This window comes from Furipterus horrens, unplaced genomic scaffold (genome assembly GCF_987537825.1).
Source record: "Furipterus horrens unplaced genomic scaffold, mFurHor1.1.pri manual_scaffold_1, whole genome shotgun sequence".
NCBI lineage: Eukaryota > Metazoa > Chordata > Mammalia > Chiroptera > Furipteridae > Furipterus > Furipterus horrens.
This window is the reverse complement of record NW_028327171.1, coordinates 4,686,445-4,710,910: the sequence shown is the minus strand read 5'-3', so window position 1 is coordinate 4,710,910 and position 24,466 is coordinate 4,686,445. Positions and strand designations below refer to the sequence as shown.

General features: G+C 43.6%; 1 protein-coding gene across 1 annotated transcript in view; it reads right to left on the bottom strand.

Moving 5' to 3' along the window:
- TTC3 (tetratricopeptide repeat domain 3) overlaps positions 1-24,466 on the bottom strand; it is a 99,612-nt gene that overhangs the window by 7,195 nt on the left and 67,951 nt on the right. Inside the window, exons 33-41 of the mRNA XM_090271730.1 lie at positions 18,705-19,767; positions 17,786-17,851; positions 13,707-13,856; positions 8,572-8,711; positions 6,031-6,099; positions 4,898-4,994; positions 3,554-3,654; positions 1,719-1,809; positions 1,222-1,323 (exon numbers count right to left, since the gene is read on the bottom strand). Of these exons, the coding sequence (XP_090127856.1) occupies positions 1,222-1,323; positions 1,719-1,809; positions 3,554-3,654; positions 4,898-4,994; positions 6,031-6,099; positions 8,572-8,711; positions 13,707-13,856; positions 17,786-17,851; positions 18,705-19,767 (1,879 nt within the window). The remainder of the gene's footprint in view (positions 1-1,221; positions 1,324-1,718; positions 1,810-3,553; positions 3,655-4,897; positions 4,995-6,030; positions 6,100-8,571; positions 8,712-13,706; positions 13,857-17,785; positions 17,852-18,704; positions 19,768-24,466) is intronic.

Genomic DNA, 24,466 nt, shown 5'->3' with positions numbered 1-24,466 from the left:
AGTCCAAGAAGCACAGTCCCAAACAAGCTAGACCCAAAGAGGACCAGACCAAGACACATCATAATTAAAACGCCAAAGGCTCAAGATAAAGAGAGAATCTTATAAGCAGCAAGAGAAAAGCAGAGAGTTACCTACAAAGGGGTGCCTATAAGACTATCAGCTGATTTCTCAAAAGAAACTTTGCAGGCAAGAAGGGACAAGCAAGAAGTATTCGATGTGATGAAAAGCAAGGACCTACAACCAAGATTACTTTATCCAGCAAAGCTATCATTTAGAATGGGAGGGCAAATAAAGTGCTTCCCAACCAAGGTAGAGCTAAAAGAATTCATTATCACTACGTCACTATTGTATAAAATGTTAAAGGGACTTACTTAAGAAAAAGAAGATAAAAACTATGAACACTAAAATGGCAACAAACTCACAACTATCAACAATTGAATCTAAAAAGCAAAAACAAAATCCAACGAAGCAAACCAGAACAGGAACAGAATCATAGGTATGGGGATCATTGGGAGGGTTATTAGCTGGGTGAGGGGAGGGGGAGAAATGGGGAAATGGTGCAGGGACTAAGAAGCATAATTGGTTGGTACAAAATAGACAGGGGGGAGTTAAGAATAATGTAGGAAAGGGTGAAGCCAAAGAACTTATATGCACAACCCATGGACATGAACTAAGGGGGGTGGGATTGCTGGCGGAAGGAGGATACTGGGCAGAGGGGAACAAAGGGGATAAAATTGGTACAACTGTAACAACATAATAAAATATACTTTAAAAAAAAGAACTTGGAATAACTGTAAATGGTTAAGTGATCTTTAATTTACTTCTAAATAAAACTATTTCTTAGTCATTTCAACAAAGAGAAAACTTTTCTGTGGAGAAAATACTTTGGACCTCAGAAGATTATTTTACTCAGTTCACACTCCAGGTATATGCACAGATGCGCACACCGGCACACACATGCACACACGTAAGCACATGCGCCCCAGCTCACCCCTGTTCTCTCCTCGGGCCCCGACGTGGGAAGAACGTCTTTCACGATATAAGAGTGTCTCTTGTAATGCTTATGCCCAGCAGCGCCAATAAGAAAACAGGAAGGCAAGTGTTCCTCCCTCCCACTCCCACTCCCAGAAGTCAGCACCGGCCGCCTTGGCCAGGTAAGGAAGAAACTGTGGCTCGCTATGTCTTGTTTGCTTCCCCTCGGAGAGCCGACGGCAGACTTACTGTGCCACAGGCAGGAAACGAGAGCTCCGCTGCCTGCACTCTGGGGAGGTCGCTGAGCCGAGAGCCGGTTTTAATCGCCTGTATTTGTTCTTCAAACTGGGACTGAGGGTGGAAGGAAAGGTGTTCAGCTTTTCTAACAAATTCCAAGGGAAAAACCGCAATCGTTGATGAATGCTACTTTTCTTACTCTACATTAAAAAGTCAACAATTTCCCAAGAAACGTAACTGAAATAAAAGGTATTACAATGATTGTTTTGTAAGGAAAGAAGTTCAGAATTAGACCTCATTAGTTAAAATGCTCTACAGCCTGACCAAGCATAGCTGGTCTAATCTTATTAATCAGGGCAAAGTTTAAGATAGTTAAGAAAATATCACTACTTCCATGAAAAAGTCTTCTTAAAATTTCAACAAAAATATACCTTACCTTTAACAGCTCAGAAAGGAACTGTAACCATCATACAGATGTTGACAGAGTTTCAGACTGCTTTATAACTTACCTCTGCTTTCTCAATTTCTCTTCTTACGTCAGAAAGAAATGATTCCCACGTATGCACATCCAACTCCAGACTGGGATACGCTGCAGAATCACTGAAAAAGTAGAAAAACATGAAAATGCTTACTGTCCACTTTAGAATAGTTTTTAAAATTGAAAGCACTAAAGTAAAAATGAAATCAACCTTTAAACATGAAAGATACATTTCACATGATTACGCACACACACAAAAAAAACCTCAACTATTTTTTAAAAAACCATGCATCTTAAAAACACCACTAGAGACACTTTAAGAAATTTTAATGACTAACTGAACCCCAACTCCAAAACTGGCGGACAGAGAGCAAATATTCTCCTGAATTTTAATTTCTTTCTCCAAATTTGAATATTGGGCCATACTTCGTTTTGACATCCATGTTTAACTTTAAAGGCTGTCTGTGAAGTAAAAAAAATGGCATCCTGGAATTTAAAACCCTGCAGCATCCCCTAGTCCCCACTGTACTGTAAAATAAAAGGGGGGGCCCTGATGTCTGCCGCAGGCTGATGGTCTCAGTGCCTCGGGCACCTGGTCTACTGAAAGGGACAGGCACACTCTGTGCCTTCACTGAGAAAATCAGAAGCACCGCCCATCCGGGGCTGTGCCCTTCTCATGGTACGTCCTAAGGAAAACCCGGAACAGCCCTTCAGTGCCTTTGCTCTTTCGCAGCTCGTTGGTGGAATGGGCAGAGCTGGGAGAGAACCCCTAGAATAAGCTAGTGGACCGTGAGGTTTGCTAAGGAGGCGGAGACTATCAGGTACAGCGGGGTTTTCCCCGTGCACGTGAGGCACAGCCCCGCCTCGGCTGCACAGGTCCTGCGGCAGAACCAGCACACCAGTTTACCTTCAACGAGAAAGGTCTGCACATGTAAAAGACCCCTAAATCTTAAAAATGAAGAAATAACAAAGTGGACATTAATACTATTTTCCACAACTCAGAGAAACTCTGGTTCAGCGTGGAGGGTTTGGGATCAAATCAAAAAGCACTAGAAAGGATTAAAAACCTGGGATTCAAAGGCCAAAACCTGTGTGTGAAACACAGTAGAAGAACTAGAGGAAAAGTAATTCCATGTGTCAAAATCCACGCAGAGAAGTGGTAAACGCTAGACTGTAGAAGACTCCCAAAGAGTCTCAGGTAAACCTTGTTCTAAAAAGAAGGCAAAATAAACAAAACCACATACAGGCCACAGAGTTGAAAAGTGAGCAGCTGTGGGTACCCCATGACTTGCCATTCCACACGCTGATTGCTAAGTAGCTGGTCTTACAGAAAACACTTTGGCAAAATGTCCAAAGAGCCTTCAAAATGTGCTCCTTATCCCAGAAAGTTGCTGCGTGGGAATGGTTAATGATGTGGACATGAGGGCAGCTGCAAGGGTGCTTGCTGAAACGCAGCTCTCGTTAACACCACGTGCCAGCGATGCCACCACCGCACGCCGGCGGGGCGGGGCCTGTCAGGGCGCGTCTGGAGTCCACCCAACCTCACCCTGATGAGTAGTCCACGCTACTTATCAATGTGAGAGGAGGAAGTTGCCTATACTTAGTGGAAGAAATACAGATTCTCCTTTTTTTCAAATAGCTAATGAACTTACCCTAAAATATTAAGTAGTTATATCTCAATTTAGAATTACGGATAATTTTTATCATTTTCGTTTGTACTGATTTTTCTACAACTGAACATGTATTAATTGTATAACTTTATTAAAGATAAAATGGTCCTAACATAATTTTTTTCCTCAAATCACCTGTAACTTTCATTGACTAAAGGGCATGCTGGGAAACAGACCCCCCAGCGCCACACGGTACCTGCCCAACTGCTTCAGGCTCCTCAGACACCCTTCTGCGCGTGACTCCCTGACCCGTAACTTGTAGACCTCCATCTCCTTCCAGTTTTCAAGCACAGACACCTGCCGTCGGATGAGACAACGTTAAGTGCTCTGAAACTGAAAAGCCAAAACCCTTTTCAAGTTGTTGAAGCTTAAACATTCTAAACTACTTTGAAGTTTGTTCCTAAATGACATACAGTGACAGAATCACCACAACTTGATCACGTTGGAATTTCGCTCAGGTGAACATGAATGAGAGCTTTTGCATTTGAAACTAGAATAACGAAATGACAGTCAGATGCTATACCTTAAATGATGCTTCCTCAGATACGAAACGCGCCCCCCCCCCCACTGCGTATGCCCAGCCCTGGCGGTCCCGTCCGCGTGGGCAGGGCGCTGGGGGCGGGGGCCTGCGGAGTCGCCCAGGCCGCACTGCTGGGAAGCTGCTCTCGGCCCGGCATAGAAACTGTGCACTCCTTTGCCTCCCCCCAGGCCAACTGGCCACTTTGGGGACAGTCTCTGCAGGAAACGTACGGCTGCTGCCTCAGTCCAGGTGTTGGCAACCCAGCAGGACCGAGGCGTAGAGCCGATTGCCAGCTGGTGGCGAGTCAGCACTGAACACGCTCTGGGACGCAGACGTGAGCGCGGGACCCCAGACTACGGGCGCCTTGCTTTTCCTTTCTGTTCTGCAGAGGCAGCTGCAGAGTCGATATTTTAACTGAAGACTCGTGTGTGCAGACTGCACAAGCTAAGTCTTTTTTATTTTCCCAGAATAACCACTGATATGTATACCAATAAATAACATTTACTTCTTAATTAGACAGATGAAGAGAACCCATGTTTCAGGAACTAAACAGGGGTCATGATTTTGATTTCTGTCTCGCTACTTTCTCAGACTACGCTGACACTGCTCGATGTGCTTCTGGGGGGAGGAGAGAGTATGCTTGTAATAAGTAAGTGACTGTCAAGTCCCTTTCCTAGTTTTGGCAAATATCCTGTACGGTTGGCTACTTCACGGTACAGCTTCTGATGAAATATACTGAAGTCATTCAAAGTCCAAAGCATAAGAAATGACTGAATTATAATGTTAAATAAGGAAAGCAGATCACGCAGTTTGGTGTACCCTGAGTACAGCTACGCTATGCAACATAAGCATGAGGGTAAACAACTAGAAAGCCGCAGGCGAGGAGGAGCGGCTGTTCAGGGCGGCAGCGTGGGGACCCACTTCCCGGTGCCGTGATGCTGCTGTGCCTCCCGCGCAGGGAAGCAGAGCAGACGCCGACCTCCGGTCCGCGTGCCAGGCACCCCGGGCTGGCTGGCTCACCTCTGCAGCCGCAGCTCTGCGGAGAATCTTTTCGTAATGCTCTTTCCCCTTCTTTATGTTCTCTTCTATTTTCATTTTCTCATTTATAAATGTATTACTGCAAATGGTAAAGAAAAATACTTTTTGAAAAAAATTTAACCAGTAAGATTGCAAAGGCTACAGCTGGTTAACTTTGAAATCATGCCAGAAAAAGACATACATCTTCTAGAGTAACTTCTTGCTAAATGCTTTACTACATAATACAGACTCGTAGGTGCTGTTTATGCTTTACAAATTATCAAGGAAGGTATGAAATTAAAAGGGAGGAGCCCTGGCTGGTGTGGTTCAGTGGAGTTCAATTCCCAGTCAGGGCACAGGCCTGGGTTGCAGGCCAGGTCCCCAGCTGGGGGCACATGAGAGGCAACCACACACTGATGTTTCTCCCCTTTTCTCCCTCCCTGCCTCCTTCCCCCTCTCTCTAAAAATAAATAAATTTTTAAAAATTAAAAATAAAAATAAAAGTGAAGACTTGGTGGGAATCCTTTGAGTTAGAAATTCTATCTTGACACATTTTTTAAGGAAATAACCCAAAGGAAAAAACAATCTCTACAAAGCTGTTCGTAGCAATATTGTTTATAACAGCTAAAAAAAAAGGCAGCCATGGGCTATAATGTGAATGGAAACATGTACATGAAACAGTTTGAAAACAGCAGAATACAGCTGCATAATACTGAACAGCTGGTTACCAGTATGTAAAAACATTGCTTCCATTAATAAAGATTAAAAAGGAAACTTTTTGCAGGTTCATAATAAAAATTCTTTAATGAACCTGTAATCACAGAACAATAAACTACCATAATATATAGGTGAGTCTTATATTGCAAGTAACATAAAAGTTTTTAAAACACATAGTTTCAAGTTAATCCAAGAAAAAAAGGCATCATCAACAATAAATTCAGCATTTTTTAATGACAATAAAAGTAGAACATCATAACATAAAAATATTTAAAGAATAAAATAGAAAATAAAGGAAAGAGAAACATAATCATGTAAAACACAAACAAATAACAATATATTTAGAAGTGTAGTGTGATTATGCCTCTGGTATTAAAAGTATAATAAAATGCAAAAAATAAATTTAAGCCTTAATTTACCTGATTTCAAAAGACTGATCCTGAAGAAATTCATGTCCCTTATCCTCCCCATCATTTTTCTGGAGGTACCTATGAAAGCATAATCACCAAATTTTAAATAAATTTTCCAAGATTTTAAAAAAAATCTAATCCCAGGGTAACTTCTACCCACACCCATGCAAAAATTCTTGAGTTCTTTACAAGTATTTCTGTTTTGTTTCATTTAAAATATCTCCTAAACAGGCAGAGAGTCTGGGCCAGTTTCCTTGTGGGAAGTTTTCCTTTTACGCTGGAGGGCAGATCACCAACCGCAGCCATTTTATTTGGTCACTAAGTCACATGCTTGCCACATGGGTCGCCCTATCTCAGTCCACTTCAAGAAGCACCTCTGGGGGGGTCAGCACGAGACAGGAAGGAGCACAGTAGGACCAGGGGTTCTCGTTCAAGTGCAAACAGCCTCTGTTCTGTAAAACCGAACGTAAGCCCAACACACGCGCCCATGCGCACACTGTCAGGCAGGCAGCGCGACGTCCCTTCAAGGCAGAGCGTGTGCCCCCGACTGCCAGGCAGCGCCCGGCACAAAGTGCGTGCTGCCTCTTCCTTCCGCCCCCGACACACCTACGAGTCACCTCCACCTGCCACACATCCCAGGTCTCCTCTGAGGACCAGCGTGGGCGCCGTTTCCCTCCTTCCGCACATGCCTTCCCTGGAGCCCTCGGCTCTGCGCGGTGGCCCTGGGGCTGTCTCCACGGCTGTCACTGGTTTGTCCCACTGCACTGGCCGGGAGCTCCCTACGTCCCACCCATTTTGATACTAAATGTGATGTAAAATGTAGAAACATGAAATCATTCTCATACCCTTTGAGCTTCTCTAGGAGATCTAAACATATTTAAGATTTTACTGTAGAACCTAAATATAAAACATTTATTTGGAAAGTGCAAAAAGCACAGAGAAGCCTATGGCTTATCTTTAAATAGTGACGGAAAAAGGCAAAGAAATAGAGGGATGAACAAAAACAGGTTTACAGTTGATTGTATGCAAAACAATACAACAATCACGTAATATCACAAGAATGAACTCTGTTTTATGCACTCAAAACTGTAAACCTACTTTTGCCCACCCCTGTACATTAAAAAAGTTAAAACTTTTTTTGAAAATTTATTCTCCAGCAGAAATGGTTAATTTTTATGGTAGCAGAGAAAAAACATTTTACCAACAGATTCATTTACTTTGTCTAGTTTGATAGTATGCCTAAATTGAGCATATAAAAATATACATAAATACAAACATACCTGACTTCTCCGTAACTTAACGAGTAGGACCAGCCCTGCTCAAACACTAAGCGGGGACGAGCCCCAGGGTCCCTGTCGCTCCTGTGAACGCGCTCTGAGGGCCTGACTGCGCACAATGAAGATGGCACAACAGAGGCAGGTGTGCAGCTCGCTGGTCTTTGAAGAGCTGCCTAGACGCCGCCCCAGCGGGAGGCCGCGAGACTGCTACCGAAAGCCTTCTAACGGTGCACCACGGCGAACAGGAAGGGCACAAACACCCCGAATGACAAGGGCGGTGCTGTGGCCCCCGCGACCCATGCCTCCAGCTCTTCAATCGGGATGAGGCCTGCCACCTGCCGGAGACAGCAGAGGGCTGGAAGCGACCCTCGGGGTTGGGGCGGCCTAGCGGCTGCCCCCCCTGCTCTCCTGGAGCCCCTCGCTGCCTGCCACACAGAAAGTGTGCTGCCATGCAGGGGCCAGAGGGCGAGACCATGCAGACGGAACTCACAGAAGAGGACACGGAGAGGGACACGCTCTGAAACTGCACGAGAGAAAGAGACTGAGACCCCACAGCATCCCAGCCGAGCCAGCCGCACAAACACGTGGCCAGATGAGGAATCGCTGGCAAGACCAGTGGAGGAATGACCTAGCTGCACGTGGCCCAGAGTGTCAGGTCACAATCGGATAAGGTGGCTCTGAGTCCAGGCCACTAGCTTTTGGATGTCTTGCCACACTGGTAGGTCACAATTAAGCAGAGCGAATCGCCTCGCCTATCACTGTTCAGGGAAGAGAGGGGGTCAGGAATTGATCACGGAGAATCTTCAAACCAACTTGGCCCACCTGACAACTGTACCGTCTACATGAATTTCCAAGTCCTCACACCACAGGGCCAAGTTTAACAATGTAAGGGTTCAGGATGGAAGTAATCATAAATAAAATAATCATCACAGAATCTTAAGTGTTGAGGAGAAGCTTAAGAACTAGACTAGCCCCCTCATGTCACAGATAAGGACAAAGGTCAAATGTCATATTCACAGTAGAGATGGTGTTCAGACCAGAAGGAAGTATTCTTTGTTAATTCAGCCTCACTTTACTAATCTGCAAAGATGGCAGGTTTAAGAAAAGTTTTAGGTGACACAATTCCCCAACAGATATTCTTCAAAGTGAAATGAAACAGTATCTGAAACTTTCACTTTACTTGACAGAGTTTAAAATTGAGTATGAAAAATGTTAAAATAACCCAAAAAGCCCACCCCAACAATACAAACCATGCCTTTCCATTGTTACTTACAGTTCAGTGGCATCTGAAATGCTTTTTATTTTCTTCTTTAGTACTTTTAGTCTTTCTTTTATTTCTTTTTTCTCCTGTAGCCATTTGTTAATTTCCTTTTTCAAATCTTCCATGAACCAATCTAATTCTGTCTTTGAGATCTAAAAACATTTTAGAAGTCACTTAAGTAAATGAGAAGACGTACTTTAAAAAACAAGAGCTCTGCCTGGATAGCTCAGCTGGTTAAAGCATCGTCCCGATGCACCAAAGCTGTGGGTTCAATCCCCGGTCAGGACAGATACAAGACTCAGCCAATGGATGCATAAATGCTTGGAACTGCAAGTGTTTCTCTCTCTCCTCTTTGTCTCTCTCTCTCTCTCTCTCTCTAAACTCAATCAATAAAATATTTTTTAAATTAATTTTAAAGAACCCAAACAAAAAACAAGATAAAGGGGTCTGGGAGATCAGAACTGTGGTGCTGTCCCACCTAAGCGGCAGCCCCGGCTCTGTGGACACATCACAGCTGCTGTGCTGCCCCGGCTGAGCCATGGACGCTGCGTCGCCCAGCACGTGGCCTCAGCCCCCGCCTGCCCTCACCGAAGAGGCAGGAGAGGCAGGAGGGGAGGCCGCCAGGCAAACAACCCGAGAACAGACACTGGCGTGGCAGGATGTCTGGTGCTGGGGAAGGGCTTCTCAACATCGGTGACACCCGGTCTCCAGCGATGAGCCCGCCGCTCCCAGCACAGACTCAGGCCGCCGGAACGGGCAGGCGGGAGGACAGCACTGAGCGTCTGGACAAAAGCAGGAAGCGCAGTGTGGCCGGAGGACGGGGCGGACACACGGAAGGCAGGCAGGGAGGATCACCCAGGGCCTTGTCAGCCACGCTCAGGGGTGTGGGCTTCACCGCCCCGCAGAGAGCAGGCTGAAGCGGCGAAGGCGCCAAGCAGGGCAGTGAGACAAGGAGATGCTTGTTTTGGAAAAAGAGCTTTGAATGACACAGAGGTGGCTTAGGGGTGGGCAAAGGATACCCGAGTGTTAGACCTGACCACTGCCCGTAACATTTTCTTGACTGTGACTTACAGTGACAATCCACAGGACATGTGTGCGCACACACAAAACCCTAAGAAATGCCCTTACTTTCTGAGATTTCTAATAGTCCTGTTTTATTGTATTGTATCGTTAAAAACAATTCCAGTCACCATCCCTAAAGTGACTTCACTGGCCACTGTGGGCTATAACACTTGCTGTTAAAAACTCCAGACAGGAGGAAAGGAAAACCTCTTTAACGCTCACTGTGACAGCCCAGGTGAGAGACAGGAATGGGGACAGGGTAAGAGTAGGAATGGGACAGACAGAGGACACTTTAGAAGGTGAGACTATATAAGCCTGTGAGTCCAGCTGTGTATCAGCTGTAAAGCAGAAGGTGACTGGATCACATATGTTTCTCGTTTGGGATGAATAACTAAATAAAATCATATTAACAAAAAAATATATAAAAGACGTACTAGACTAGAGGTGTGGGAAAAAGGAAAATTAACCTAGATATGGATGTTCAAATAAATCTATAAATAAACAATAAAATACACATAAAGACTCAGTAACTGGGATCCTGCAATTATTTTAATGGGATGGAGTAGAAATTTACAAGTGTTTGACAAAGACTAAGAAGCAAAGGAATAAAAATACTGATTTCAAATAGTCTTTCTTTTTTAAAAAAATCATTACCCAAGGATATATCCATTGATTTTAGAGAGGGAAGAATGGGGCAGGGGGTATTGATGTGAGAGAGAAATATTGATGGGTTGCCTGCCATACGCACCCTACCTGGGGATCGAACCTGCAACTTAGGTGTTGCCCAGACTGGGAATCGAACCTTTCTGTGTATGGGACAACGTTCCAACCAACTGAACCACCCTGCCAGGGCTCAAATAGTCTTCCAACATACCACTTAGAAAACATTTATCTACATGCAGCGGACGCTCCGAGTTACTAGGCTCTCTAGCACGGACCGGCGCACCTGGAGTCCGTTGCGTTCCGCCCCCAGCACAGCCCCGCCCAGCACGGGCGGCTCTCACGCCGCTGCTGCGCCACGACCCGAAAGTCCATTAGACGCTGATCGCTGCAGCCTGGAAGGCACGTCCCCGTCAAAAGCCTTGTTAGCTTCGTCAGCTCAATGTCCAACACTCCTCTTTGAAGAAACCCATGGTTTCAGGGGCAGACTGATTAAATGAGGTCTCAAGTATTAGGAGGGCAAGTTCCCAAGCCAGGAGGGTCTGACTGGAGCAGCAAGGGTCTTGGCTGTGGCGCCAGAAGACGAGGAGGACCTTCAAGAACTCCCTCAGGACACACAGCGTTGAGAAGACCCGTGTCCGTCACACCAGCCCCCGTCTCCCAGTGGCACTTGCTGGCCGGGCCAGGCCCTGACGGACTTCCGAGTCCTGCTGCAGGGGGAGGGCTCACTTCAGCAGCCTTGAGACGCACAGGCCAACTGCTCGTGGGCAGCAGGGCTTTAAGGACAGCCCAGTGACACCCCTGCAGCACGGGGAATGGTCGACTCACATTGTCCTTGCTCCAGCCTTGCTGACCCTGCAGTTGCTGAGTCACTGCAGTGACTGAGGCGACCACCATGCCTACTGCACTCACAAAACGCTTCTTCCACCCCATCACTGTGTCCACCGCTGAGACCGCGGCCCGCGTGCGTGCCTCGGCTGGCAGCCACTCCAGCTTCGCTTCTCGCCTATCCGGTGCTTCTATGCTTAGCCAGTGATCTCACCTCCACCCCTGTGGCCGGGAGGTAACGTGCTAGCAAAGGTCACACCGGGGCATGAGAACCACCTGGGCAGCACCCACATATAGGGCCCCTCCAGGCATCAAAGGGCACAGTATTACAAACACACACTCTCATGGCTCAGCCACAGAACCGGCTGCTCCTTGGACCGGCTGCCCTCTAACGACACTGCCGCCTCACAACGCCGGCCCGGCTGGCTGTCCTGCACTTGCTCTGCCTCCGTGAGCAAGAATGACCTGGTTCCTTTCCTCTCAAACCTCAGGAGAAGGAAGAGCTCACACACAACTGCCTCCTCTGTATGCGCCAGCTTATGGACACAATTATTAACACTCTCCGATGATCTTTTTCTCCTTTAGAGAAAAATTTGGTTCCTATACTACTTCTTCTTAAAACCTCAACTTTGTTCCAAAATAAATATGAGGTATCTTCAATAATATATATAATTTAAAAAGATAAAATAAAAGAATGCCTAATGGGTAAAGAGAACAGTATAAAAAGAATGATAAAATAAAACCAGAAGTGAGAGTCATGTAAAAATAAGTGGCATGATAATAACTACGCTTTAGAAACAGCATTAAGACTTCGTGGTAGACAAAGTCAAAGAGGACATACAGGGAGCTGTGTACCCACAAAATAAAGGGGCACCGCACACAAGGCAGCCCAGGGAGTGCGACAGGATGCCACGTGCAGTGCCAGAAGGCCGGCACAGAGCGGGACGCGTAGAGGAGTGTTCAATGAACATGTGTCCAACGAAAGAAGGAGCGACACCCTCAACTCCACACCAGCAGAGGTGGAGGGCTGATGCTCTCTGAGGCAGGCGGACGGAGAAGACGGTCACTAAACGCAGCCGGTTCTTCCGGGCTCCAGCACACACGGTCTGACCCATCAGCAGGGCTCCTCGTGCAAACACTGAGGTTCCAGGGTGACTAAGATCGGTCCTCACCTTCAGAGAGATCACAGCTTGGTGGGGGACATGTGCACAAAAGACAATTAGCACCCCATATATAAAAATTAACTCAAAATGGATCACAGATCTAAATGGAGAGGCTAAAACTGTAGAATTCTTAGAAGAAAATATTCAAGTAAATCTTGGTGACCTCGGATTAGACAAAGGTTCCTTAGATAATGCCAACAGCATAAGTAACAAAAGGAAAAAGATAGAGAAACTGAACCACACTGAAACTACCAACTTTTGACAGACAAATAAACAGTAAGTACATGAAAAGGCACCCACACCGTGAGCCTTCAGAGAAATGCAAATCAAAAACACAATAAATAAGACACCACTTCACACCCATCAGGATGGCTTGAATCAAAAAGGTGGAGAACCAATGTTAGTGAAAATGTGCAGAAACAAACCCTTGAACGAGCTGGTGGGAACAGTCTGGAGGGGTCTCAAGTGGTTAAATATGGAGCTAGCATATGACCCAGCAATCCCGCCCCTAGGTATATACCCAAAAGAAACAAATTTGTGTGTCCAGAAGAAATCTTGTCCTCAAAGCTCACGGCAGCATCACCTGTCACAGTCACCAAGGGGAAAGAACTCAGCTGCCCACAGCTGAGGATGATGACAACAGGAATGAGAGGGACAGCCAACACCTGCCTTGCCCTTACTTTGCACCAGGCAGTTTTAAGTACTTTACAAGTACTAATTGAATCCCACAAAATGAGAGCTATTATCATCCCATTTTTCCAGAGAAGGAGCTAAAGCAGAGAGAAGTTAGGATCGGACGTGGGGCAGAAGGAGGCGTGGACGCGGACCCCGCCAGTCTGACCCCAGGCCTCACACCCCTAACCACCGAGGCTACGCTGCCTCTCAACAGCAACAAGAATTTAACTTGGAACTTGTTCACCAGAAAATAGTTTTGGTTAATCAAGCAAACTGAATTACAGGGACAGTATTCCCTCATTTATCGTGGGTATTACGTTCCAGAACCCCCCGGGAAGTAGGAACCCTACATTTATTCTACACTCTTAAACCTATGTCACTTTAACAACATGCGTATACAGTACTGCAAAATGCCGCGAAACAGCGAAAAATCCGTGATAAATAATTAAATATGTTATTTTTAAAAATCCCGCGATACAGTGAGGCCGTGATAAGTGAGCCGCGATATAGAGAGGGACTCCTGTAAATGAAAACCCAGGTTTACAGCCCTTTTCTTATATGGTAACTTGCAGAGGTTCTAAAACACTGCAGAAAACACCGCCACCTCCTATGTCATAGAGAAACTGGCAATAAGCAACGTCGAGAAAGAATCCTTCGTTCAGCCAACAACGTGGGAGCTCTGCGAATTGGGCCGCACAAGCCTAACTCCCCCAATCAGGCCAGGCCGCCTGCTAAAAGGGAGGTTTCAGACGGAATCACCTTGTTTTCTGCTATGTTCCTCTTCAACTTTTCCTCCAGGTCCCTGGTCTCTTCTGAGCCCTGGAGCTTCCTCTGCGCATAACTTTCACATGCTTCCTCAAGCTGCTCTTGTAAAACTTGGTGCTCCTTTTCAATCTGTGAAATATCGCCCTGAACATAAATTACAAAATTTTCTATTGAAGTAGTTAAAAATGACTATTTCTGATCTTTTCTGAACTGTCTCTTAAAATAAACAAAGGAGAATTAAAAAAAGAAAAGGCAGATAAAAAATTTCAAGGGAAACATCACAATGATTCAAGAACTGAAAACCCCCCAACAATGTTAGCAAAGCTACCTCTTTTTAAAATAAAGTTCTTCCTATTACTGGAATTCATAATAAAACTTTTCAGTCTGTACTATAGTTAGTTCTGAATATTTATGTGGTAGAAGGGTTCAGTGTTACATCAACAGTTTACATCAAGAACTATTTTTTAGGCTTAAAAAGCTGCATATATTATCCATATATTAGATATGAACAGAACTTATTGACTTTGGTGTTTTAAATGGATAGTTGCTGACTATTTAAAAAAACAAGTTAAAATATTATTGTTTTCAGTTATATAACTATCTCTTGGACCAATTTAAAACAAAAATATAAACAGAAGCCATACTAGAATGTGACATATTGGGCAACAGCAAACATCATTTATGTGTGTTTTTTAAAACCTTTCCTATGCTAAGCTGTCAGCACTCACACACCTGTGTCTGCCAGGAGCGTCTGTGTGACCTGGCGACCCCTCAGCTGCAGGTGACTGCTCTCCCCAGACACCAGGGACTGGGCAGCCAAGCTCTGGAAGTCGATGCCAGTGGCACCAACCTGGTCCACTGTCTGCATCTCCTGCACCTGCCCCAGCATCTTAGCACCCCCAAGTGTCAAGGTTTGGAAATTCTGTGAATGATCAGTTTGAGAACTGTGAACTGTGGCCAGGGTGACCGCACACACCCATGTGCTTCGCGTGTCCCAGTGTTTGTCTATCCAGACTGAAAATGAAGCTCTATGACTAGAATCCATGTTTAAACAATAAAGTCAAAGTTCAAGCTCACTATAACCCATTAGCAAGGCTTGAGGTCTAAGGCTCTATTTTCATTCTCAAGTCAGCAAAAGGTTCACAATGATGGCAACATGATATTAATTTATGTGCCTCAAGTCACCAGCACAGATATGCTGTCTCTGTTACTACATTTAAACTTTACCACAATTCTTTAAGAAAGATATTATTTTCATCTTTTAGAGACAAGAAAACCAAAGTTTAAAAACATCAGGCAGCCTCTCCACGCCCCAGAAGAGGCAGCTGCACTGGGATTGATCATTACGCGCCACTGGCTGAGGACACACAATCAGCTATGCTGACGTCAGGTTCCTGATGCTAAGAGTTAATTTCACGAAGTGTTTGTGAATTTTCCCAACACTGATGAAAATATTTGAGTCAAAAACAGGAACTCATTAAACATCAGAGCATACCTGGTTTAAAGGTAAGTATGGTATAAGAACTCAATACCAGTCATGCTTTGACATATACTTTTTATCAGCTGAAACGTTCACTACAGCACTGTTTGGAAGTATGAAAAGCTGACACACTCTCAACGTTCAATGATAAGAAAGTAGTCAAATTATCATACATTCATACAGTGAAACACCACGTAGGCATTAAAAATGATGGTAAAAATCTTGTGTTTGCTGACGTGGAAAACAAAGTCCACAACAAAATAACGCTGAATACTTCAGATACAACGTCCATGGTACGATCCCATCTTTTAAAAAGCATCGCTGCCCTGGCTGGTGTGGCTCAGTGGACTAAGCATTGGCCTGTGAACCGAAAGGTCGCCATCCCAACTCCCAGGAAGGGCACATGCCTGGGTTGTGGGCCAGGTCCCCAGTTGGGGGCGTGTAAGAGGCAACCAATTGATGTTTCTCTGCCTCTCTTTCTCCCTCCCACCCCTCTAAAAATAAAATATTTCTTTAAAAAAAGCATTGCTTACTTAAATGTTAAAATAAGGCCTGGAGGCTGTATATGAAAGTATTAACATGGATGATGGGAATGAAGGTCATTTTCAATTTCTCTTTCATAGTTTTCATTATTGTACATTAAAAAAATTTAAGGGCCCTATATTATTTTTACAACTGGCCACAACTATAAAGCTCTCTGTACCAATAGTAGCAACACAAAGTTCTAACCTTACTTTGTCCCACTTAAATTCATATCTGATCTCATAAATCAATGCCTGTAAGTTATAACAGAATTGTTTCATTTTTAAATGACAGTGTAATATTTCATTATATGAATATCCACAACTTATTTAACTAGTCTGATACTGATGGATATTTAGATTGTATTCAGTTTTTTGCTGACAAATACAAAGGAAACAAATATACAAATAGCCTTGTTTAATGGTCTCTGCATAATTTTATGACTACAAATCCCAAACTGCCTTCCTAAGATATTTACATTTTTACATTATTTCAATAATATATAAGTAACTTTTAAATTTCAAGTGGGGTTGGGCATCTTTCTGTATGTTTAAAATAATTTTTCTTCAATTGCGCAATGTCTAGTCACATCCATTCCCATTTCTGTGTTAATGTTTTCCATATTGATTTACAGAAAGTTTATATGTTAAGCAAGTAAATCAGTTCTTTATCTGTCCTATGCTACACATAATATCCCTAGATTGCTATGTGAGTTTTCATGTAACGTGTATGTGTATACTTGTTCAGATACATGCATGTTCTATGCATAGGTATATATGTTATGTGGGCGTGTATGTATACATACACATTTTGTCATGCTGTTTAGTAATTTTATGAAAAACGTTCCCTTTTTTCTAGGTATTTTTATGGGTCCACTTTTTAAATATTATATCTTTGATCCAGAGCCCTGGTCAGAATCTTGACTGCAGCCCCTGAGAGATCACCAGAGCACCCAGCTAAACTGCTCCTCTTCTCCTGACTCAGAAGCTGTGAGATAATAAATGTTCGCTATTGTTTTAAACCATTAGGTTTTCAGGTAATTTGTTACGCAGCAACATATAACTACTACATGCCATTCATGCTTGTACTGGGATTGCGTTAAATTCAAAGCTTAGGGAGAACCAATCCTCTTTAATAGTTAAGTATTCCTGTTTAATATCTTGTCATTTAAGTTTTTTTTGTGTGTGTGTGTGTGTGTTTCCCAGTAGCATTTTAAAGCTTTCTTTTCTATATTTAGGTATTCTATTTTTTGTTGCTGTTGAAAATGGAATTTTCTCTCCAGTAAACTTTGCAACAGGCTGCTGTTCGTATATGGGGAGATGCCATATCCAATCAAGAATTCTCTTACAGTTTGGTACTGGGTTTTCAGGTGACTGTTTGAACTTTCCAGGTAAACAACCTGAGCCTCTGTGACCAGTAATACTTATACCTCCTCCTTTATAGTATTGTTTCTTTCTCTTATTTAATTTGGTCAGCTGCTATGTCCAGGATAAGAGTAAATCCTAATGGTGACGTTTCACCCTCAAAGCGAGATGACGGCCTTGACTTAAAAGAGAAAGACACGGGCACGCTGAGACGCACGCATCCGTCCCCACTTACCAGGCGCGTCAGTCAAGAAAGAACTACAGGTTTTATCCGGCACCTTTTCAGCAGCTATGGAGCTGATCAAGTGGCTCTTCTCTTAAGGTGTATTAGCACAGTAAATTATATCCGTAAGTTTTCTAATTCAATCATTCTTTAAAAATGAAGGCCTTTGTAATACTTTCTATATCATTCCTGTGAATAAGCTCTTGTTTATAACACAGGCTCATTATACCAGTGAGACAATAAAGCCATTATACTGCAAAGTACGTAAGCTAGAAAAATACCTTTTTCTCTGCCTCTCCTTCTCAAATTCCAACAATAAAAATAAAACAGTATTTTTTCTGGTTATACTCTAAAGCTTATTCCATGACAATGTTTTACTTGTTATCAGAAGGCTCCAAGATAGTCCCAGCATTCCCACTGATTCCCATCTAGCTAAATTAATGAAGTTTAAACCGTTAAACAGTCTGATACAATTCTGACTCACCTGTTGGGCCTCAAAAGGATCGTATGGCTCAGTATTGACTTCTTGATGAGTTACATTCCCAGACACCTTTGGGCAAAACAAACACTCAAATTCAATCTACCTCAATGGCTCTAGTAAAATAAATCCATTATGTAATACCATGTAAAGACATGCTCACAATTCTCACAAGCATTTTTTACAATTCAGAAAACACTCTACGCTTCCTATAGATATTTGTATTAGGAAAGAGCTTGCATTTACAATTAGTAAACATGAAAATTATCTTGATTCATTACTCTGAACACATTTTTTCAAAGCTTTCTAGACAACAGAAGGGTTCAATGAACTTGGGCCCTGTAAAGGTAACTACAGAGAAAGCTACATTTATTCTCACGCTCGGCAGGAAGGAGCTTCTGTTCACCTCCCTCCTGTTTCTCTCCCGCATGGGTAGCCCAGACTCTCTTCTCTTCCCCTCGGGAGCTGCATGTGCAGAATGTACACTGTTCCTCCTCGTCTATCCAGTACAGCCTATGGGGCAGGCACCGCAGGCTGGGAGGCCCCCCGGTCTGCACTGCTGTGTCTGGGTGAGGAAGCTGGGGTGTCGGGGCTCCTCTTAGGACATGCGCCCTCTACTACGCCTGGGGTCATCACTAAGGTGATGCTATGACTCCATCTGCTGAGTCCTCCATCTTATTGCCCAACTGGTGCAAAACTGGGGTAGAAAACAAGCGTAATACTTACTGGGCCCCCCAAATTCTTCTGACAACATTACCTTCATGCCCTACAACAGGGATCATCTTTGTAAAACATTTTTTAGATGAAAGCTTTAGTAACCATTATCCAATCAACCACTTTAAAGAATCTGAGTAATATAATGGCAATGAAAAACGAAAGAAATTAACTTCAGTATTCGGATGACTTTTTCCTGCTGAAGTCTCACCTGTGTGGCAGCCGCCTGCGCGTGTGGAACGTCTGCGGCTTCGTCGGGCCGCTCCGGGTTTGCCTCCCCGTGGGCGGAGCCTCCACTGCGGCCGCCACCTCTGCTGGGCTCGCCACACGCTGGACCGGCACCACCCGTGTCGTGCTGTGACGGCACTGAGATATCCCAAGGGTCGAACAGGGTCTGTGTTTCAGAGTCAATCTGGTAACCAGGGGCACGCTCGGCGTGCAGATGAGGACCCTCAAAATACACAGCAGCACGCTTCTCTGGCCTGTCCCTGGCTACAAAAGACGGCCCCGCCGGCTTCGGCCTTTGCAGCTGGTACTCGGAAGACCCAGGGGCTAGAGGTGTGTAGACGCCGGTGTACTGGGGCAGAGCCGGCAGCACGCTGATGTACGCTGGGGGTGCCTGGGCCACGTCCAAGCCCTGGACGGGAAGGTACGTGCAGTACCCTGTGACCAAGTGGGCCTGAGTCCAGTAGGCTGCTTTCACACCCTCGGGGGCTGGTGTGGGAGAGCTGGAGGTGGCTCGCACGAGAGCTGCGTCCTCAGACACTGGTTTACAAGGTTCCGGCGAGACCGCTTTGGGCTTCTCGTCCTCCGAAACTGATTTGTGAGGATCCTCAGGGACTGGTTTCGGTTTCTCCGCTTCACAGGCTGGTTTGGGAGAATCAGCAGATTCAGGCTTGAGCTTTACATCCTCAGAAGCGGGTGCTGAAGACAAACTGGACACTGGTTTGGACTTTATATCTAATTTAAATTCTCTAGGCACTGGATTCAGAGGCCGTTTAACTCGTAAATACTCTCCTGTTTTTGACATTTCTTTCACTTTTGTCTTGATGTCTTTTTTCTTTCTCTTTTTCTTGAGCCGCGATGCAACTTTCTTCAAAGCAATACAGTTGTCAATCACCACAAAACGAGAACACTGCAGGAGAAAAGACTTCAGACCTCCAGCTTCTTCTAGTATCTGTCGAGTTTCTTTTGGGAAGAATTCATATTCTTCAGAGAACATCTTGTCACTCATATCCAAAGGACCATGTTCCTCCAACAATTGAGAGAAGTAACTTGGAAAAAATTTGCATTTACATGTTATTATAAAAAAGTACTTGCATATGTTCATTTAAAAAATATATTTCCCAAAAAATTCTCCTAAAGCAAATACTATTTCACTTTCAGCTGATCTCAACTCCACCCCAATAAAAATTATATTCATATTAAATCTGAGGAAGACTAACTGCAGTCAATGATACCACAAATAAAATTTTGTTTACCCCACAGAAAATAATACTTACAATTCTTTTATTTAAAAAAATCAAAAAGTTACTTTATAAATTTGTAATTATGCAATCTATTTAAAAAGCAATGAAAAGTAAGAAAATTTATTCAAGAAAAACTAGAATATAATAACAAGAATGTCAAACAAGAAGAGGAAATAAAATTTCAAAAAAATCCTACTGGAATTTACATATAGTACACCTATTATAATTTTTCTGTTTAGGAATATGCAATGACTTGGAGGTACTGAAATCAATCATGCCCAATCAATAAACCAATACAGTACAGGACCAGATCCACAGTCACGGGGCGATCCTTGGCCTTTGCCCGCAGCGCTGGGCTGGGTGTGTTCAGTCCAGTTCTGGGGTGTTTTCTTTTCCCATTCTTGCCTCTGGCTCAAAGAGGCTTCCTCCTCTTTTTGGATTTGGTATTCAGTCTGTAACAGTGAGTAACTAGCAAGAAAGATACATACCACCTGCTGCTAAGAATTCAAAAGCAAAACTCTCCAAAGAACCTTTCTTAGTAAATGAATACAAGCTACTTAGGAGGAGGCAAAAACAACACTTTTTGAAGCAAAAGAAAGCCACTTTCTGTGCACAGGCAGGACAATGGCAGGTGCCTGGCCTCTATGCAAACAACGGACCCTCTGAGGCTGAGAGACAAAATGCCGCTTCTTTCTGTCTGCACTGCTGGTCTGAATACTGGGAAGTCACCAAACTATCTCTTCTAAAGTGTTTTTTGATGAATTATTTCCCCTTAGAATAATTTCTACAACTGAAGCTTCCTTACACACATTGTTTTGCAAGGCACCAGGCTAAACCACGCTTCAGTTTTAATGGAAAATCCCCGAAAGCAGAAGGGGCCAAGGACAGTGAAGTCCCAGAAATGGTATCCGTGTAGAACTTACGCTGATCGGTACAAGTAACACTGACCCCACGGCCTGTCTGAAGAGACACCTTTCCAGTTGGTGTTCAGTGCCGTTAAGCAAGAGAAGAGCAATTCCCCTTGCTGGGTATGTGTTTACTTTTTCTCCCCATGATGAATACTCAAGAGAATCACTGAAAAAGAAAGCTTTTCTACCTGGATTAAAATACTTAAATCCAAAATGGGATAACTAAAGAGCAGAGACCACAGGAAAGGAAACCACTAAGTCAGCAATGAGTTTTTCAACAGCCAGCAACGGAAACAATGCTACTGATCTGGTTGAACCACCGAGCAAGTCCAAGTTGTGTACCTGAAGAACACTCAGGGATACGAAACAATGCTCACATTGCATTTCTGTGTGAAAAAGGCAAATAAATAAAGCTCAGTGTATAGTATAACCACAGTCTGTAAGTTTTAGGACATGTTTTACACACAGACATTTAAAAACTCTGAGGGGATGTGCTTACAGCTGGATGACAGAATTCAGAGTAATTTTTTCCTTTGAACTTTATTTTATTATTATTATTAATCCTCACCCAAGAATATGTTTATTGATTTCAGAGAGAGAAAGGGAGAAACACTGATGTGAGAAACACCGATCCGCTGCCTTCCGTACATGCCTTGACCGGGAAGTGAACCTGTAACCCTTTCTTTGGTGTACGGGATGAAGCTCCAACCAACTGAATCACCAGGCCGGGGCTAAACTTTTCTTTAGTAAAAAAAAATTCCATAATAATTTGCATTATTATTTTGATAATCAGAAAAAAAATTTTTTTTCAAAGAAACAGAGCCTCCATGTTTTGTTCACTGGCTCAGCAGCAATGAGTTTTTCACATGTTCGATGCAGAACGAAACTGAATTCAACAAGGGTCCTAGCCCCAAAAAGGAATAGTATTATAACCATATTGTGAATAAAATTTTGATAGTTACTATTATTTGAAATGAAATCCAAAATAAAGTTCAACTCTATCACTTTTCTGGCCTTGAAAAATAGCTTCTTTAAGGTAAACACTGGGTCCAAAATACCAAGTGTGATTTCTTCCTGATCCGTGCGTTACAGGGACTGGAAGCCACCGCCCACCAACACAGGACCACGGCGCGGCGCGGCTGTTCAGCAGCAGAGGGAGGCCGAGGCTCTAATGAAAGACGCCAGTACGACCGAGAAAGAGAGGTTGACAGGGTCACTTCAACTTCTGCCACTTGCAAACTCCTCCTCCTCCTGTCCTGCATGTGCCCCTCCTGCCCTCTAGCAGGGATGGTGTTCCTGTAGCCCAGACCAGGGGCAAACACTGGGCACGCACACTATGCTTGACAGGAGTTAAAGAAGAACAAACTGCAGCCCTGGCTGCTGTGGCTCCATGGACTGAACGCCGGCCTGCGAATGGAAAGGTTGCCGGGTTGATCCCAGTCAGGGCACAGGCCTGGGTTGCGGGCCAGATCCCTGGCTGGGGGTGTGTGATTGGCAACTGAGTGATGTTTCTCTCCCTTCCTCTCTCTCTAGAAGTAAATAAAAATTTAAAAAACCACATAAAAGTAATTCTACCAGAGATAGTAATTAGTTGCTATGTGTATATGTCTACATGTGCATATATATCTTCACAAGAGGAGGAGACAATCGGGACCTTAAGCAGTCACTGATGGACTTCCAAAGGGCCTGTGCATGTCACTGTCAACACAGGGGAAAGGGACAGGGATGGAGGAACATTTTAGAAGGCATTCTCACCCTAGTATTTTGAGTGAGCTCCCTTGAAAAATCGCCGTTTCCTATAAGCTCATGATACTTAGTTCACAAAGTCATTTTCATTTGTGACATATTGTGATCTGACCAATGATCGACTTAGCTCTCCTGCTATTTGTAAGCTACACGGTAAGACTACATTTTCTACTTTTTCTAAAATCTTGCAGTGTTTAACCTCATTCTTGGTTGACTAATTAAATTAATTAACACCACTAAAGAGGTGTTAGGAGAAACTAAATGCAGAACACTACCTATTGAAATATAATTTGCTTCAACTATCGAAATGGTAAAATTTTACAACTAGAAAGGTGTCATTAAAAATAAATCAGCTCAATCCCCTACTTTAAAGTGAAGCACTTAAGAAAAGGCTGCTGGCAGTTATCCCAGTGTTCTTCACTCCCCAACACTTTTCTCCTCTACACTCTTCATACACCGAAGTTGTGTCTCATTTTTTCTTTTATCTATCGGCCAGCAAAAGAAATTATTCTCAAGCTGACCATCACATTTATTTTTTAAAATTTTCTTACCCTCACTTGAAGACAACTTCTTCATTGCTTTTTAGAGAAAGAGAGAGAAACTTCGATGCGAGAGAAGCAACAACTGGCTGCCTCCAGTAAGCGCCCAGACCAGGAACTGAACCCGCCACCTAGGTGTGTGCTGACTGGGAATCGAACCCACAACATTTCGGTTATGGGACAGTGCTCCACTGAGCCACAAATTCAAAGGAAGAATTATGTTTTGAGGTGACTCTTTATAACTTATTGACATAGTCCTATTAAAAGATATCAATTTTATCTCAAAATACAAACAAATCAGCCTATATTTTTTCCTCTTAAAGGTCTGATTTCCTTCCACTAATAATGGTAATAGATTCTTTAACAAACAAGCTTTTGAAAACTACACAGTTTATCTTCAGGTCTGGACGCCTCAAGCGAAGTCTAACATTTAACATACTAGTGTATTTTTATAGCTGTTTTGATGTTGTCACCCAGGACTCCTCTACAAATAAGACTTTCTCAGCACTTCAGTTCTAAAGAAAACCATCAAGAGGAACCCAAGAGCACATAACCAGACTAAGCAGGAATGATACAACTGAGGAAAACAGAAGAAACGACCAAATCGCAGATGGGGGACAGTTTCCCAGGAGAACCGTTAGCTGCTGAACTACTTTTCCATTGCAGACCTTAGCCCTCAGTTTCTTACGAAAAGCATCATGCACTGCTTATTAATGTCAAGCTCAAAATGGCCATTTCTAGATTTTCCTGAACTCGTTACTCCATTACTTTATACAACCCCACTGAGACTTGCCTTAAGTGTTAATTTCGTATTCACATTTTCAATCCAAAAGTAACTCACACCCAAGGTTACATCAAAAGGAAAGTCATGTCTCTTCTATTAGACCAATGTCAGGAAGTCAAGCCTCCAACACAGAACAGAGGCACAGGGCTCTGAACATGTGCTACCATCCCAGCCGAACTACCGCCATCTGGCAGGAGCAGTGACACGCTCCCTGTATCCCCTACCCAGTCAAAGGGTTAACACTTCACCACGCTACTTGGCTGGACCGATGATATGCCAGACAGATGCATCCATTACCATAAGGTCCATGAGATCAAACAGTCATACTACACCTTGTCAAATGTATACCTTGAAGTTCATGATGAAATGATTACGGCTGGAAACTTGATCAGTCTGTCAGGACATAGGGCAGTTTTGGAGGTAGAAAGTACCTACATTAGCAGCTCAAACTGACAAAAATAACAATCACTAGGATTATAAGTTTAATAATTAAAAATCCTCAATTATATTTGTGTAATACTGAAAAA